This window comes from Struthio camelus, chromosome 2, assembly GCF_040807025.1.
Source record: "Struthio camelus isolate bStrCam1 chromosome 2, bStrCam1.hap1, whole genome shotgun sequence".
NCBI classification, from domain to species: domain Eukaryota; kingdom Metazoa; phylum Chordata; class Aves; order Struthioniformes; family Struthionidae; genus Struthio; species Struthio camelus.
Window position 1 is genome coordinate 54,851,794 of NC_090943.1, and position 19,216 is coordinate 54,871,009.

A 19,216-nucleotide genomic window follows, 5' to 3' on the forward strand; every position below is an offset into this window, starting at 1 on the left:
ATAATCAAACATAATGAAAAGGTCTGACCCCGTTCGTGGTAAAAGCTGGATCATGGTTTTCATAAAAAGCTGCTCTGTCATGGCTGGAAACGAAAACCTCAGTACTTTCCAAGGCACAAGAGGCAGGAGCCACCATAGCCAGAAGGATAATAATCAAGGCCAGCAAAAGTTTTCAGCAAAAGATATGAGTCAGAATTTTGTAATTAGCACTGGGTAAATAATAGCTTCTTTGACTGAGTGACTAAACTGAAAAACTGGAATAATGCTTGGCTCTGGGTCAGGCACAAGTAATTGCTTTCATTCTCTCATGGCAAAAAAACAAAAACCAAACAAAAAACTAATTGTTGAGAGACAGTTCTTTTTTGGGAGGTGTCGGGGGAGGGGAGAAGGAATTAAAGATCAGGCTGTGCTTCTCATCTGACTCAGATAAAACTTTTCCTTTTTACCGTTTACTTAAAGCTGGCTAAAATGTAAAATAGAAACATCACTTCAGAGCAAAACTTCTCGGACAGTACAATTCAAGTACTTTGGACAGTACAGACTTTACATTTGGATTCCCACATGTTTGACTGCTGGGTTTTGCCTTTCCTCGGGCTCCTACTTAAGCTACCTCGTCAGAGCCCCTGTTTGATCAAATAACTATGATTGGGATGCCTAAATTGGAAACTAATTGTTCCATGGGGAAGAGACAAGGAGAAGGCTAAAGGCTACCAACCTCTCTTCAGGAGCCCATTTCAAATTGTTCTGTCCCTTCAGTCATTGCCTTCAGAAATAATCTTGTTTCTTTGTTTTCTTGTTTCCCTGGGGCTACCAGGGAAAAAGGAAGCTTGACTGCCACTGGACTGAACACAGGCTCATGGAGGGAGTGAGCAAGAGGGGACCTTCCTCTTACAGAAGCAAAGACCTTTTATACACCGTTATGGTATGCAAAGCGTTGTAAGGTGGCTAAGAAGGGCTAAGCCCGTAAGAATGGTCTATAACAAGCACAAGGTCAGGCTCGGTCCCCTGACAGGCACAATAAACTGGCTGACGATACAAAATCAAGGAGGAATTCCCAAAGGGACTGTTATACATTCCTGCTGCGGCTCTAGGGCGGTAGACATTATCCCTGAGGAGCAATGCAGCCACGTGCTATCTCTGAGCAGAACTACGTCCACATCACAAAAGGTAACCTGAAAATGCTCTGTGTAAAGTTAACTACTTAAAGTTTTTTTTTTTTCACCATGCAATTGGAATGAATATTCCAAATATCCACTCAAATCCGAAATCAAGAAAAATGCTACTCCCAATTATTAAAATTGTCACATATCCACACTCTGTGACTTCAAGCGAAACAGAAGTCAAAAGCAATCAAACATCTTAAGGACATTCTAACTGCCTGGCATGGCCTGAACTAGACGATCCCGGAAAGCAGGCTAAAAACAGAGAAATATAAGAGTCCCAAAGGAAAACCAAGTGCTTTTCCTGAGATTTACACACACATACACACACACACTCACACACAGAATGAGAAAGTTGTAAAACCATATGCATACTTGTATACAAGGTACCTTTCTGTATATTCCCCATATTCTCATAAAGCATGTGCACCATGGTGCCTTAATACTCCTGAGATCAGGATACTAACAATGTATTTTGTGTTGAGTTTCAAAAAAATCACATCCCAATGTTTATCCTCTATTTGATAATAAAACTGCATAAGACCTTCCAAAATACATCTCGCTATGCAAATTCCAGCTTGCCTTAGGTGCCACTTGCTAAATAAAACACAGTCATGTTTTTGTTAAAAAGCACACAAAGGATTTTAAAAAGCACAGAAGGTTACTACCCCCTAGTTATTCCGTATTGCGCTATTATGGAGCAGTTGTTCAGCAGAAATAAGTTTTGGTGAAGTATGGTTTCTGCATAGTAATATGTCCTCATGCTTTCAAGGAAGCTTTTTAGAAGGTGTCAGTACAATGCATTCCGATTTCTACCTTAGGGCAATAACTTCTAATGTAATTAAAATAATCGGCTATAAAAGAAATAAGAAATGCAAGGAAATTCTCTTTAGAAATATTCTTAGACTCTTGCAATTCCAATTTGCCACCGCTGCTGGATTCTGACATACACTATCAAGAGTACTGTCTAGCAGGAAGGAGATATCCAGTGCATCTGCCTTATGAACCTAAAATGAAACAGGTTTTTTGCTTCTGAAAATCATGCAGAAATGAGCCTATCTTTTGGAATGGAAATAGAGACAGCACATTATTTATATGATCTGACATTTACCCTTCTTACCATACTGAATGATCTTATTTCAAATAACACTGCCATTATGCAACTAACATGAGCCGAATTTTGTCACAAGAAGTAGGCTACTTAGTGTTCACTGCTCCTTATTGGTCTTGGCTAGATTGATATATAAAATGCTCTGCTGAAAACCGCACCTGCAGTAGGCTGCAGATACTGACAATTCTTAAATTGCTGAAAAGCTTTGTGAAAAGCTACATTCGCCCTAAACGAAGCTAAGGAAGAATCTTGTTAATTCAAGTATATCTGGGATAAATGTGGAGGCATCATCATGGCTCCATCACACCACCATTACAAATCCCTACAAAAAAAAAAATGCTCCTTCAGCAAAGGCATTCTCAGATAACAATACTCTGTGCCAGCTAATCTGTCACCACAAATACTTAATTTTGGGGGACAGTTGGAGCAGAACGAAATGAAATCCCTGCACTATAACTTTCTAATGAGGGAATTGTGCGCATGCTGATCAAGGAATGATTGCCAAGAAAAATTAAGGCCAAAGGCATGGTCAGTGTATGGAAGATGTAGTCTTTTAGCTACTGGTAAGCAACAGTAAAGCTCAAGAAAATCAAAACACAGAAAGATAAAGGCCTCAATACCTAGAAAGCCTGTTATGCACACTCATACAGATTCTGCTTATTTACAAGACTACATATCATACTATTTTCTGTTGCTCTGGGTAGAGGAACATATTCTTGAAATATCACCTATCAAAACGCACGGTTACGATATGACCACGAGGTGGGAGCATTGCTCATCACACATACCCAAGGCACACTGATTTCTTTGTAGGTACTAGCAGTCAAACAAAGAGTGCAAATACCCACTATATTTCTGTAATATAACTGTGAACTTGCTTAGATCCCCAAGACTAACATAAAAGCATCCTTCTAATTTTCTGTAATTCCTACAGAAAAAACTGCACCTTGGCCCCTGGAATGAAGCGTTGCACTGAAAACTTTTTATTAACAGCGTAGAATCTTTTCCCAGTAGGAAAAAACGAAGAGGAGGTATAGATAACATGTGAAGGTGGAAGGGTGGAAAAAAATTTCCTCATTTATTGACAGCTTTGTCATGTGAGCAGAAAAAGAACGCAAAAAGAAAGTTTGTGAACACAAAAAAAAACTTACTTCCGTGTGATGACTACTTACAATTTTCCATTCAAAGTATTGAAAAGCAACTACTTCACATGCGAAAATCAGGTTTTCCAAAATGGTTTAACAGCGTTCTATCTGACAGGAAACATTTGACGGACTACTTGTGCTCATGTTGTCTCCAATAGGACTGCATCTTTATACGGGAAATGGCAGCCCCGTATCTCTTTTATTGGAATTGAAGATACACACATTACTGAATAACAAAAATGCCTGCTCCACAGATAAAAGCATTCACATATTTGCCCAAGATCTACTCAAAGCAGCTATTTGAAGATTAGATTAAAATGAGAAGAAAACTAGCCTATATTTAGGAGACGACTAGCATAGGATTTTTGAAGCAGTTAATACTGAAATCTAAGGCATGACTGCAGCTTACGTAGGCATCCTCAAACTAGCTTTAAAGTAGTTGGCTTTGGTACAGACAAAGTTGTAGAAAGCTCTGGCTAAACGTGTACGTAATTTCCTGGTGCCTCAGACAGTCTGTGCTCTACTCCTAGGAGGCATGTCTACTCACCTACCTGTAGGGAGCCTAAAAGTAACTCAGACACAGAAGCTACGTGTCATACCTGTGACTAGAGCACAAACTTGTTCAATGTCTCTGCGTCCACAGGTGATAGCTATCCCATGTGAGCCTGGCTACTTGGCTTCCCACATAGCAGGAGGACAAATGCATTAGAGACATTTTGGCATGTATATATTCCAATAACAAGATGCTACAATAGCCTTCGTTTGTACGTGCTCAAAAACCACGTTGGACTTGGATCCTACAAAGATTTATTTATGCATGTGCATAATTCTACATACCTTGAGCCCACTCTGCAGAGCTAGCTCAACAGGATTATTCCCTGTGCAAGAGTGAGATGCGTGCAAATCTCAGCAGCATCATATACTCTTCAGCTTTTCTCTCTCCTTGAAGGACGCCTGTGCAGCAGGGGCAGGGTAGCAGGTGTGGGCACAGTCTGACCTGCACTGCAGCATATGACACAGAAGGGTGCAGGGCTCTAGCTAGCACTAGTGGGTGGTGGAGAAAAACCCATAGCTCTTGTAGGACCTGGTTGGTAAATCTACATAAATATGCACCTGTTTAATGTGAATACACCTCAGCTGCAGACTCAGCAGGGGCTGTAAAACCCAAGTACCAGCCCTGATGCTGCAGAGGCCCAGGTTGAGTTTGACACACTAACAGGTGAGTACAATACAACCATAACTTTCATCTTTCTAACTCTCTGCCTTTCTCTTTTTCTCCAGGGCATGAAAGATTGTGTACCAGCACGTGAGAAAGCATATGTTCAAGTAAATATTTTGGTACTCTGCAAACAGCCATGTATTATCCATGGCTAATGTTCCCTTCTCTGCCTCCCTCACACGGCTGGTAAGGAGATTTATTCTAGCGTGAGTAATGGATAGAACAGGTTGCACAGAATTTGTCAAAACAAAAGTGCCAAACATAGATCTTTCCTTTCCATGGCACATCATTCACAATTTTTCTCCTGATTTCTGTCAATGAGATCATTAACTATAATCCTTCTCTACAGCGCCTGAATGAAAAACATTCAGCCTACAAATTGTCCTCAAGTGCTTACAGTTGCTTATTCACAGTAATCAACCTGTCCCATGGTATCGGTCTTTTCCCTAAGGGGATGAGCAGAACGCTTTCTTGCAGGAGAACAAACAGGCATTAAACAACTAACAGCACACAAACACTAGCAAGTCTTAAAGAGACAAATTTACTCTCTCACAGTTCAAGTCGTCATGAAACATCTCTCTCTCAGTCCTCCAGCTGGACTAAATTGCTGCCCCCTACCCTTCCTGAAAGGAAAGCCTAAAAGGCTTCCTGAAAGGATCCAGGCTTTCAAATGTAACCTCATCCTCAAATTTAGGGGTTTCTGGGACTATTCTCTTGGCAGGGCTGCTGCTCCTAAGCCTTCCCAGGAGAGCCCCAATCTCCCTGCATCCACCTCATCCTGCCAGAGCTGCTGCTTTCCGATACAGCCGCTGCTAAGCCATCACTCACTGCAGCTGGGAAACTAGCTGTTCTGCCCATTAATCCTTTTGGGCCCATTATAGCTATATACACCAGTGCACACATCCATGAACATCTGGAGATTCACACTGCTCTCTGAATATTTGTGCGTAATTAATAGCATGACTGCAGAAAGAGTCATGGACGGTACTTGTTCGAGACTGTTTTCCTGACAGAACCTTCTCAAGTGTGTAAACAATATGACCTTCTAACAGAATAACTATATCTTCCTAAACAATCCTTGCTAAGAGGGCTAAGTGCATACTTATGTGTCTGAAATTAATATATGCTTCTGGATTAACTGTTCGACATTCTTTGTCGGGGCATCCCATTTTCTTCTTATTTATCACATTGCTAGAGCAATAGGAATACTAAGTAACTTCTTAAAAGGGAACAATAAACTAGAACACACGCTATCATTTTAAGCTGCAGTACTTAACAATGAGGTTGTCTTTCCTGACCATCAAACGCAAGTACTGTACTAGCTATGTTTATCAATAGCTATGTTTCAGTGGATTTAACTGAGACACGCACACACACACACAAAGAAAATGTTAGCTCTCACACGTTTCCATTTATATTGCTATCCTTCATGTAGGCAATCACTCCTGCAGCAATGTGGGGTCCGTTACTATCTCAGACCCCGTGGTGCATGGCTGAGGGGGTGCAAAAGAACAAACGTGTCATAGACCTTATAGCTGTTTTTCCACTTTGCTGCGGCTACTAAAACATCCGTGGACCTTTACAATAGGCTCAGGGCTGTTCAAAATTATTCCCAGATGCCCAAGGAACTGTTCTCCGACTTGGGATTATTGCAGACATATCCCTTTTCTATACTGTCCTCAATGCAGCCTCTGCACTGACGTGCTCGCTCGTGCTTGTTCCCACACCTGTGGTTCCACAGCGCTTGGCAAACTACCACTTAGACGATTAATCCAAGAAAGCTTTGTGTCATAGTATAACATGCGACCATAAAAAGCAGGGGAATCTTGTACAGGGTTTGTCTTAGCTTTGTTTTGTGCATCCCCCATGCAGTCTGTCCTAGTAGAGAGCAGAATTTGGGCCAAAGGAAGTCGGAAGGATAGAACCTCATAAATCTTCATTTCCTAAGCAGCAACTTTAATAATCCAAGATTTTTCTTGCACGCACTGCACAAAAATTGATGGGTAAGGAAGATGGCTTACCAACAGAACAACAAACTGTTGCTGGGCATTAAGTGAAAGAGAAGATTTTCCCCAAGACCACCCCAATGGTTTTTTTCAAGGTTGATGGCTACTTTTGTTAAGTTTCCTTCTGGTTACTGCATTTTTTTTCCTTTTAGAACAAACTATGGCTTTCTAGAAAACAGTAGATTGCATATAGAAATGGGTGAAAAAAATGCAATAAAATTAAGTCCTTACCATCTCTTTTCTTTGATTCATTCCTCACACTAGACTGATCTTTTTTGTCTGACTTATTGTCTTCCTTAAATTCACCTAGAGAAAAGCAGTAAGAAATAATATAAGCATTTCAATGCAAAGAGTAGTTTACTAATGCCTGTAACCCAATCAGATCAGAACATCAGAAAGACGTGTTCCTTAGGAGAAAATATATGAATTCACAGAGAACTGGGATTTATGCATTATTATAGAAAAAAATCTACAAAAAAATCAAGCTTTGCAATCTAGTTTAAAATTTATTCTAATTGTTAATACCTCTTTAAGTGCACATGCAAGCTCATACTTCCTCTAGCGATGTGTAGGAAATTAAAAATGTGGAGCACAACCTTTGTTTCAAAATGAATCTCTGAAACATCTATGCTTTCAGAGGACTGAGTAAGACGCTCCAAGATTCCATCATAGCTCTTTCTAATAGAGAACGACCTTAGATGTCCCAAACAGTGCTATATAATTTTGTCTCACTTTCTCTTACCAGCCTTCCTTATCCACGGACTCATTTTGGTTAGTCCCTTGATGATGGTCTCGGAGAACAGTCGAGCATCCTAGCACTGAGTACCATTTTTAAAGTCTCTATAGCAAATCAGGAAAGCAAGGCAGAGCAATATTTGATGTAGAATGAAAACAGCAACTGGAGCTTGGGTGTATTTCATGAAGACAGGAAGGTTCAGAGTCATTCTCAACTTCTGTCCGCTATTACCAGGTATTAGTCATACACTGGAGCACAGCAGACCTTCCTAGACCTCCCTGAATGAGAATGGTTTCTTGCTAAATATAATGTTAAATAAAAAATAACTTTAAGGGAGAGTTCTAATAGAATGGGGCTCATTCAGCTGCAGCAGCAGCAGAGAAGGTCTCTTCCCTTTAGATGCCCAGAGCAGCAACAAGAGCCTGCACAGATGGGAGCAGGCGGCCCTCCTTTCCCTCCTGAATCCACTGCTTTGAAAGTGGGACCCACTTTTCAACATGAAAGAGCTATGACGAACATAACTTCAGAATTTTCTAAATGAGAAGTGCATTACATGGCCATACCAAAGTGATGCTTATTCCAGCTACATTGCCATTTTTGTTACTATGGCTACCTCGTGGCCTTAGGATCAGGATTTTCGTATCAATGTGTTATACAGGATCTGACTTGCCTTCCAGATGGTCATGGCCAATGGATATTTCCTTTCGGAATAGCTCAAGAAAGAAACTGGAGTGAAATAAGGTTTCCCTCTTCCACATTGTGCCCTAACCGCTGGGATACTTGTTATTCTTGGATGTCAGAAGATTGATCTTTCTCTCTCCCCTAATTAAGTTTCATCATAGTGTAAAAGACGAATGGCTTGGAAGTCTCTAAATATTTAACGTGATGGAAAAACATGTCCTGTCCAGTTTTCATTTACAGCCAAAACTTTCATATTTTTCTTATTAAGCTCCCTATGTGGGTGAGAGAAAAATGAAAGCAAGAGGACACAGGACAGCCAGCTACCTTCTCAGCTGATCACATTGCTACTGACTCTGGCTCCTTCAGAAAGTGCGCTATGGCCAGAGGTATGAGGAAGGACACCACCTTCAACAAACGAAATAAAAAGGTATCTAGCAAAGCACAAAAGTCTTCTCACATTCCTTCTGCCATCATACAGCTGGTAAGAATGATACGCTAATAATATTTTATTTGACTGTATAAAGAATTTGCTTGACCCTAAGTGTGTGCAGGCAGAGATGATGAACACCCACAAGTATGTTATTTCATAGCTTGACCCCTCTGAGAAGGCACGTGGGCCATGACTGAGAGAGATTTCAAACTCCTCCGATGAAACAATTTCTGAACTGTCATTGAATATAACTTATTATGAATAGGACACTTGAATATTGTAATATCTACCATGCCATACTGCCAGCAGCAGAGCAGAACGATGATCATAACGATCTTTTTGAAAGGGATTACAAAGGCAGAGAGATAATAAGGCAAATATTTTACGATAAGATATTAACATATAGGCGTAAAGGAAGCTGCAGTGAACTCAGATATGAATGTTACATTTCATCAGTCTCCAAAGACCTTGCAGTGATTGTACCTCATAAAGGCCTTTTCCAATAAATTAAAGAGCAGGATTTCTTTTCCTGAGGAAGACACTAATTTTCAGAAATCATTATAGTTCCTTTCAAAGCATTTTTGATACCTGCAGCAGAGAGACATTGCAAAAAAAAAAAAAAAAAAAGGAACTGTCAAAAAGCACTAAAGCACACTTAACCCTTGTATTGTTAGAAGCACATAAAAGAGAAGATTTGGAAAGCAAAATCTGGTGCAATCTGACTGGAATTTCACATGTCCCTAACCTTTTTGTCTTCCCGGGGGCTTGTTCCCATTCACCTATGTAACGCTGTCTGAAGAAACATCCCATACGTGACAGAAAATGACAGCATGGCACCCCATAGTCTTTCCAATCTAAAAAATTAACAGCAAAGCAATATCTAGCTGTGGGAAAGCCCTGCAGGCAAGTTAAATACATGGAAAATATATCAGCAATGTTTCAAACAGAACTCCTGCCTCTGCTGCTGTCTAAACCGAAAACCTGAGCCTTGTACTTTCAAGGCTGGATGTTCCCAGTGACTCGCTGACAGCTACAATTACTTTACTGACCTTGGCCTGAATTTTGTAACTCTCTCAGGACATACTATAGGCCCGTATGTTCATTCAGACTTTTCATAAAAGGACGCCTGTGAGTCTGAGTTTTTTGCAGTTTGGGCCTGGCTGAAAATTGCCAAGTTTGGGAGAAGTCACAGGGGGCTACACTGCTATTTTTTGGTAATGGCTTAAAAGAGCTGGAGGTGGGAAGGGAAAGACAAGAACATGGCCAAGAGACAACTGATCTGTTCTCACATATCTAAGAATTTTTTTTAATGTGACACACAACTTTCCAATATTTTTCCACCTTTCTCATGTACAAAATGTGACTTTTATTTTAGCTCAGTTCTAGAGCAAGTTAAAACTGGAATGAAATTTCTGCTAAAAATTCTCCCCAAAAGGCTCATGTTTCCCCTAATAAAAAAGAGAGCAAGAGAAATAGCAACTTATTGCAGCTTTTAAGTGTGGATCATACTGGACTGCTTCATTTTCATGACAAAAATCGTTCCGTCTTTTCCTCCAAAAGTGAACACTGCTGGGGACTTACTACTGGGAGTTTCCAGTTCTCACTGGGAGGTGGCTATACCAGCTTCCAGGAAAAGGCTCTGGAATCAGGACCTCTTTTGTTCAGGCACCCCCATCGCTGAGGTCGGATACTGATTTTAGGGCTGGATTGACCTTTCAGTGGAAGTACAGAACTTACCATTCCGGACGTGTTGTTTCTCTTCTCCCATTGCTTGATGAGAGTCTGTTCCCTTATCTGTTCTAGATGCATTTTTCCCTTGAGAAGCTTCATGTTTGTTCACCCCAATTTGCCGAGTCCCATTTGCATGATTCGTACTGGAATCTGCACTTTTGTTTTCCTCAGCGTTTGCTTCTTTGCTATTTTCTGTCTTTGCTGCTGCTGCATCTTCTGCTGGGTTCTTCTCATCTTTTTCTTCTGTCTTCTTTTCCTCTGTTCCTTGATGAGCATTTTCCTCTGCTTCTTTCTTAGCTTTTTCTTCTGCATCCTCAGCAAAGAGAGAAGCAAAATGAGAAAAGAAATCACGATTATCAGTAAATTTGACAGGAATGATACAACGCATGCATCTAAATCTACTTCAGTCTTTTACATGCAAACAACTTTTACTTAGATACATGTAGAAATTGACTTGGCAAGGGAAAAAGAGCACAGAAGAACATTTAAGAAAGATTTCTAAAAATAATATTTCATATTGACGTAACTGTATATTATGTGCACGTCCATTTTTACCATGTAAGGTCCACCTTTGCAGATGCAGTTCCTCCAAAATTTTAAAAGTCAAATTAAAAAGAAATATTAGCTACGTAAGGCTTTAGGAGCGGGGAAGGTAGTTTCATTCCCGACGTTCAAGAACCTGTCACACCAAATTTAGTTTATCTCATACTGCACCTTGTAACTTTAAGCATTTAAAAACGCTTGGTTCTTTGAAAATCCACTTTGTCTCCCTGGTTCCAGGTATCTTCCAATGCTAGCTTCCCGATCTTTTCCTTTGCACTTACTATTATCCTTTCTTTGTAACTCTGTCCTTTCTTAGCAGACTCATATATCGCTGCCATTACCTGCCCTTCTATCCCAAAGCATCCTACAGTCACGCACAAACATGCGAAGGAATAAAGTGAGATGTGAATGTTAAACAGCAGCAGCATCTCAAAATGTGGTCATTCAGAAAAAAATAAATCCACAGAGAAGCCAATTTCCTCCATTTAAAATACCGCTCTTGTTCCTGTCCAAACCTTGCGTCCCGATGCCACAGAAAACACTCAACTATAACGCAGGCTGCAAATTACTTAGGCCCCAAGTGTTGAGACCGCTACGTTTCTAGCTTGGGTGCAGGTAGCACAGCCCCAGCGGCTCTGTGCAGGTTCCTGCGCTGCGTGGGGAAGTCGCGTAAAGCCACGGTCCTGCAGTGCCACGCTCGAGCTGATAAACCCCACCAGGGTGCACAGGCTCTAGGCAGAGCCACCACAGATTTCTCTCCCTTTCCCCTGATGAATAAGGAGCTACACCGCAAATGCAGCTGAGTAGCCCAGCACACTCTCAGTTTGGAGCCTGGGACAGGAATCACAAATATACAAGCATCTCCTTGTGTCTTAGAGACTGTAGAGGCAGATGAGTAGACTCTACAAAATACTGAATGAAGCCTGCTTCAGTTCCGCTGAAGCATTCTTGACACCTACAGCGAAGATGTTTTGTGTCTTACACAACCATGGTCTCAGCCAGGGAATAAAAATTACAAAAGAACTCCTAAGTATCTTCCCAAATACTTCTAATGAGTGAATCACAACCAATTTTGAGGAAAATCTACCAATGGCAAACAAAAGAGAAAGGGAGAAAGCCATCTTTATACCAATCTGTATTTCCTTGCCAGCAGCTAACTAAATTTAATTAATTTTTAAATGAATAAATTATGGCTCACATGAAAATATAATTAAATTAGATACGAGCCTTCCTCACTTTATTAATCATTCCTGAAATCTGTGGTAGCGTCCATAGACAGCTCAGCTATGCATGTTGATATTTTGCCTGAAGACTTATGGTATACAGAAGGCTTCCTCTCATTTGGGGATCTGAAAAAAGATTGCTACGTTTTGCACCTGAACCACAGGAGAGAGATTCAGCTCCGGAGACTGCGGTTTCTTACAGTACTATTGGATGAGTGCCTGTTGTCAAAAGTAGTGTCAGAAAATACTTTACTCTACACGGTGCTTTGCACATCAGGGTGTATGTTTATTCCGGCTTTTAATTTGTAGCTATTTAATGATGATCCTTTAAGCAAAAAGAGCTCAGTAATAAACTCACTTACTTAGCCCACACTTTCCAAGACATTTTCCGTAAATACCACACTCGGGATATAAACAACACACTGATGCTTCTAGGGACAATGCCCTTACCAAAGGGAGGACGGTATTCCATAAACTCTTGAATAAGAATACTAACAACATAAATTAAATAATAACAACAATAATAGATGGTTTACTTTCCCCTCTGATTCCCAGATGCTATTTGTTGCTGAACAACGGTTAGCTGCCTTACCTGTCTTTTAATAGTAATTCTTACTTTCACCATTGGAGCGTCTTGCTGCATTACAAAGACACCGGTTTGACGGGGTCGGCAATTTAAACTCCTACTGAGTGGCGGGCCCCACTGCATATGGCCAAGCTAGGCTGGACAGATGGAGGGAGGTGCAGAGATTGCTGCAAGTCAGGGATAAGACAGCAGCAAGGAGGCTTTTGACTCCTGGGCACCAGGGTCCAAAAACAGCTCCTTAGCCCCTAGCCCATATAAATGTATGCTGAGTCTTTTGTTTGCATAAATCTTTCAGGATAAAAGGATTCTTCTTTAGACCCTCATGAGCTGCTAGAAGGATTTTTTTATGAGGTACTTAAAAATAAAACACTTTCCTCTCCAGCTAAAGTAGTAATAACTGAACACTTATTGTAGGGATACTCTGTAAAGAATGGGTATGAAATATTTTATCAATACATATTACCATTATCAGCATTAAGTAATGTGCACACATCTACTTGAATTACAACTTGACATTTACACGTGCACATTTAGAAAAAAATCTTTATGCAAAGCAGTCACCGAAAATGGGTGCAAAGCACATTTGAAAGTTAAATATCCAGAATATGGTATGGTCTACTCTATATATTTGTTTTAAGTGAAATGTAAGATATGCATTATTCATTTCCCCATAGGTCTCTCTTGCATATAGGATTTTTATCTAGTAGATCCCTAGTAGATAAGCAAGTACATAAGGTACATGTATTGAAATCCTTGAAAATAGTTAACTATATTGGCTTCATTCACTCAATACGCATATACTGATGCTGACCAAGTTAAACACTCTGCCTGTTTGGCTAGCTTTCATTTGTTCGATCCAAAAAGAACACATGAGTTAGTAAATACCAATTAAAAACCTAAAAAGAATCCAAAAAAAACCCTGGCAAATAAACAGATTTTGTGTCGTGTTTTTGTTTTTATTTTCCTGGAATACATAGAAAGGCTTTTCCTCAATGTCAAGTTTTAATCCCAAAGAAAATTTAATTTGATTAATAATGTTGGCTTCCTGCACCTACACACAGGCCTTGCAACTGGAGAGGAACAATCTACTCTGGAAAATAGAAGAGCTAAGCCAAATCTTGCATCAGCTCTGAAGCTGAGGCCACATAACGCATTCAAATCAAACTTCTTCCATTAATGTAAAATATAACTACGTTAAATAAGGAATTGAGGAACACGCATTCAGCTCGGAGGAAACATTGTATCACAAACAGTTTCACAAAGGAAAATAAATCAAAGATACATTTCTTCTTATTTGGTTCCAAAACCCATCTAAATCACTCTAGGGTTTGAGGAGACCTCAGGGCAACTGAGGCAAACCTGAAAGCAGGGCAATTATACCTAAGTCGTTCTCAATATATGTTTCTCTCATTTGTTCCTAAAGATCTCCAATAACAGTGATTTGCCATCATCTAACCAATTACCACATTATAATCATCTGCCAATCATTTCTTGTTTTAACAACCAGAGATATTAAAAAATAAAATTAAAAAGATCCCTTATTTTGCAGAAGCAGCAGAATTCTACAAACTGCTTTCCATCTCCTCAGTTGTCTCTTCTTCAGGAAAAAGAAGTTACTAATTTTTGAGATACCTTACAATTTGCTTGACTTTGCTCTGTACAGTCTACAACTGTTCCACATCATTCCTGAACCACAGCGTCCAAAACTGGGCTCATGCAGGGCCCTTACTAATGCTGAAAAGAAGGGAAGAATGCCAGGTGTCTTAGGAGCAATGCTTCTGCTTACACCTTGCAGTCTTATTCTGCTTGTTTTGATTTTTTCTTTTTTTTTTTTTGGCAATAGTATGACAATATTCACCCCGGTCAACTTGCAACCAACATAGTCTCTACATTCTTCTGAAATATTTGCAGTCCCTCTCAAATTCATGACATCATGAGCAAATGCAGTGTACTTTGTAATTCATCACCCAAGCTATCACTGCAAATCAAATCCAGCAGTGAATCCACAGTACTCTGTCCTTCTCCTCGAACTGTCATTCATACCTCTTTCTATTGATAACTGCTTTCTAAATATGCTTTTCCAGCTATTTTTGCCCCACCCTAAGTCTGACACATGACTTTAAGGGACCTCCCTTACAATTTCCTCTTTTTTTCCTCCTATTGTCCACATCTCTTTCATCACATGCGCTTACACCACATACAAGAGAATAAGGCACAGATGAGTGACAGTATTCCTGCCTCTGAATTCAGTGTAGGTTGTTGACCTCGAAAAGTAGATTCTTTCAAACTAATAGTGCTTACTTGGAGAAGAATTTCATTGAAGAAGAGCTTGAAGAAGAAGAGGTCAAAAGATTTTTTTATTCTTTCATTAAGAAGCCTCGCTGTTACCTTTGGTGGCTTGCGCTTTCCATTTCTCCCGATTCTGCTGTACCACCTCAGTCCAGGTGGCTTTAAAACATTTGAAGTCCACAGTGAGTATGGAGCAGTTGAGTGAGGCACTTCCTTCTGACCCAGTGCTCTTGACACTTGATCTTTTAACTTCTGAGGGACTAATGCTGTTTAGACTGGGAAACAAGATCACACAACATAGCAGGAACCAGTATACCATATGCCCAAATCCAGATTAAAAAGTAGTAGCAACTATAAATCTAGATAACTGAACAGAGTCAATTAGCAAAATTGCTAATTGCAAAAATACATAGCTAAGCTTGAATCCCTCATCCTTCCCCTCTCCTGCAGCAGGGCAATTGATGTTAAAACACAACAAGCTGAGCCAGTGTGAGAAACAAAGGAAAGCCTTTCCCTGCTGATTTGTAGGTGTCCTCAGTCCCCAAGAAAAAAAATCAGTTGCCTAGATTATCTTTGCTGCACATCTTCACCACCTAAATATTAAGTGGAGAGTCAGACATTTCCAGAAAGCCAATATGTCAAATGAGGAGCCTCCTAAAATTCACCAAGGGGAGCCATTACGCGCAGGACTGCTTCTGAGGCCAACCCTTGTCCAGAGCTTGGGGATCTCAGTTAAGGCTGACATCAGGCATTCATTTGAGTTACAGACCCTGAAGTTCTCTTTTAAGGATGGACGCTTCATTGAGCACATTTTAATAGAGATAGTAAAGTAACTGACATAGAAAGAGAGCAGCGGTCACCCTTTGCATACCAGCCCAAGGATGAAGAAGTCACCTCAGAGAGGAAACCCTGACTTTGAGGCCCTGCTCCAATAAAAGACCACTAACTATGTGGCTCTTAAATCCCAGGACAGGGCCGTGTCCATGAAACCACAGAAAACAGGGGAAGAAGTTGTCAAGGGGAGGATGGAAAGACACTGCCTTCCTCCTCTGCCCACTTCTGGTGAAGGTATCCAGAAATTCAAGGGTCACGGTGCCTGAAGGAACACAGGCAGAAGGGAACGTGACTTCAGCTTAACAGTGAAAGCATTTGGCACTGGGGGAGCAAACCTGCATTCTGGTCTTTGCACAATGGCGTTAGGCCTTCCTGAAGGCAGAGTGGGTTGAATGAGCTGTGACTCCTTACATCCACACTCTTGGTTGGTTCTGGTGGTACTTTACACATTTGCATAACCCAAATGTGCTTATACTTCCCAATCCTCTTTTCTGTATTTCAATCCTGTCTACACTTCTAGACACATAGAAACAAGTGCTTCTCCGTGACTCTACCTTGTCTCTGGCATTAACGAATGAAAGAGTACTAAAGTTCACAAGACGCCATGGCTACAGCCATTTGTGCTCACTGCCTTTAGAGGCTGGGCTCAAATTTATGCCCACTCTCCCTCTTTACCCTCTCCCCTGGCAGGAGTTTCCCTGCAACACAATCACGTCACAAGGTGAGCTGCCAGGTCCTCAACGTGGATATCGGGCTTTAGACCCCATGGCAGACAGGAAACCAGGGAAGCTGGGCAGAACGGCAGCACGCACGATTATTCACCTGGACCGCCTGAACCCCGACAGGCCGGAGCGGGAAGCTTCATCGATGAGCGGTGTTACAATCTTCTCGGTCATGTCAGTCAGCACAGTAAAAGTGGGTTCCACAATGAAATCGATGAAACCTGAGCACAAACACAGATAGAGCCAAGTACGTGAGAGAAGGATTTATGCGGAGTCTCTGCTTCAGGGATCACAGACAACGTCACAGTAAAAGACAGAGAGTAAAGAAATTACACAGTGGAAAAAGAGATCAGCAAATGCTACAAAGGGAGAACAGAGTTGTATGTTAATCCCTGACCCAAGAGCCCGACAGCTGGATTTAGCGCGCAATAAAAGGCACCTCCTTAAACATTGAAAAGAAACTAGCAAATCAGAGCATAAACAGATGCATCAGAACTTGTTTTATATGAGAGTGGTATTTAAGCCAAATTCCTAGTGGATTTGGATAAAACCCAGTTTCAAAGATGATATCTCTGAAAGCAGAAAATTAATATAACAGCAATAATACTGGTAAGCTTTGCCGGTGTAGAGTTACATGAACACCTCCCTTACCGCATATCAGTGGGTTACTGTGAGTATTCTCTTTGGAACGCTCGCCCAGCTTGTTCTTGTTGATAATAAAACAGATTTAGATGCTTTTTTTTTTTTCATTTTGACCATAAGGAGTGAACGGAAAAAAAATACAGGGCCAAATCATTCCTACTTTAGTATTCAAGTCAGCAGAGATGAATACAGCTCTGATCTGAACGCTGGGAAGAGGAGACTGGAGATCCCTGTAGCCATAAACTCATGTGCTGGAGCAACGTGCAAGTTGCACAGAGAAATTCTGAGAGTGAGGGGCTTACAGGACTCTAAAACCTTCCTTTAAATCTTCACCTGGGGCAAGGGCTGCTCCCTGTGCTTGACTTGGCACTTCACTCACTCAGTAAATTGCTTGCTGCTGGAGGTACACAAGAAAGCGGTGATGCCCTTGATCCCTCCTATGGCACATACCAGTTCAAGTCTTTCAGTTCTAGACCTTTAATTTGCAGTAGGATATTGGGTGTTTGGTGGCCAATGATGTGTAAGGACATATAGCATGCTCATTTCACTCTACACTAAATGCCTGTTGCAAAGTTGTCCGTGATGGCAGAGAAAATAGTCACGGCTTCCAGTCCTGTGTTACCTCTAGGGCCTACAGCACTGATTTTAGCTCTTCTGCCATGCATAGCTATGAAGCATCCACTGGATTATCAAATAATCTTAATGCCACCCCATTGTGCCATCACAGAATCACCACAGGAGGAGTAAGACAGCTCAGAGTCTGCAGCTGCTACATAGATTTTTAATGACACATTTGTTCTTTATTTGAATCTCCCTATGATGCCCATATAGGGCTGAATGAGGGCTGTCAGAATATTCCCCTGTAATTCACACAAACTATAGATTCTGCAGTTCCTTCTTCATGACTGCAGTACAAAATGCTCTTCTCTATATGGCTACCATACAATTTCAAGCTTGCCTCCAATTCAGCATTGGGGTCTGGCTGAGAATATTCCATGAAGATAACATTAAAAAAAAAAAAAGGCTCTAAGAATATTACCAAACCACGTGTTTAAATATTTGGTCATTATCAACTGTTGGAATTATACAATCATACCATTACAAATTTCTGTGGCTGGCTTATGGAATACTCCTATGACAGAGCATGGTGATTCTGGTTGATAATGGAACAAAAGGAGAACAGATTACACTGGCCAAGCATCTGAATTTATAGGTTTTGATTCACATCTAGAGTGCAAAGCAGCTGAACATGCTTCTAGTTCCATTTCCCTCTATTTCTCCTAATTCCCCTACTTCTTGCTAAATTTCTAAAAGAGGGGTATTTAAGCATATTTTCATGCCTAGCCTAATTAAAAACATTACTTGCAAGCTCCCAGATACCCATTCTAATATTCTGTAAATCTGGAGAAAATAGGCAGTACAGAACCTTTCACTCTTATCTGAACACCTGAACATGTGCCAGGGTGACACTGAGACAGTTTTATCTAATCAAATTTAGGGAAAAAAAGAATTCCCTTCCTCCCAGGCAATTAATCAGAAATGTATGTAGTATAAGGTCATGACAAGAAACTGTGTGCTGGATCACAACCCAGATAATCCCATCAAAGTTTATATAACTTTTAAAACACTGGAAAATGCATTGACTGAGAAGAGTGTTACACGTGCCGCAGGAACTCTGAAGCAGTCAGGCACACATGCGCGCACACACGCACGTGTAATTGATGCTCTCGGGACCCTCAGAGTTCCAGAATTCAGATTTGGCTTCTTTGATAATCAAGGGGTTAAAAAAAAAAAATTGCAGAGGGAAGGAGAATAGAAGCCAAAGCCACAATACTTTGTGCCTTACACCTGACAAGTAATAGTACTGCCATTTGTTCCATCAACAACAACAAAACTGAGATGCACAAATCTCTGATTTCATAGATGTGAATTTTTCTTTGGTAAGACCGAAGTAAGGGTGGTGAAATTATTTCTCTACTGAAGGAAAGCGTATGTGCTACTTTCTCCTCTATTTCCTATAATCTGAATAAGTTATTCAGTTCTATTACCTTAAATGGGGATTACAATAAAGTTAGGAAACACAGTCTGTTACAAAAGAAACAAAATTTAGGACTTTACTAATAATTATGTGACTTAAGCCATATTCCCAAGCCCACCC

General features: G+C 40.6%; 1 protein-coding gene across 11 annotated transcripts in view; it reads right to left on the reverse strand.

The window, feature by feature from the left end:
* The window catches only part of PDE1C (phosphodiesterase 1C), a 411,928-nt gene that overhangs the window by 67,442 nt on the left and 325,270 nt on the right, over positions 1-19,216 (reverse strand). For all 11 annotated transcript variants that reach the window (XR_011139751.1, XM_068935844.1, XM_068935837.1 and 8 more), the window contains 4 exons: positions 16,517-16,637; positions 14,960-15,135; positions 10,226-10,525; positions 6,873-6,947 (listed from right to left, as the gene is read on the reverse strand). Coding sequence is in view for 10 of the 11 variants with exons in the window: in XM_068935844.1 (XP_068791945.1) it covers positions 6,873-6,947; positions 10,226-10,525; positions 14,960-15,135; positions 16,517-16,637 (672 nt within the window). In the remaining variant the exon portion in view is untranslated. The remainder of the gene's footprint in view (positions 1-6,872; positions 6,948-10,225; positions 10,526-14,959; positions 15,136-16,516; positions 16,638-19,216) is intronic.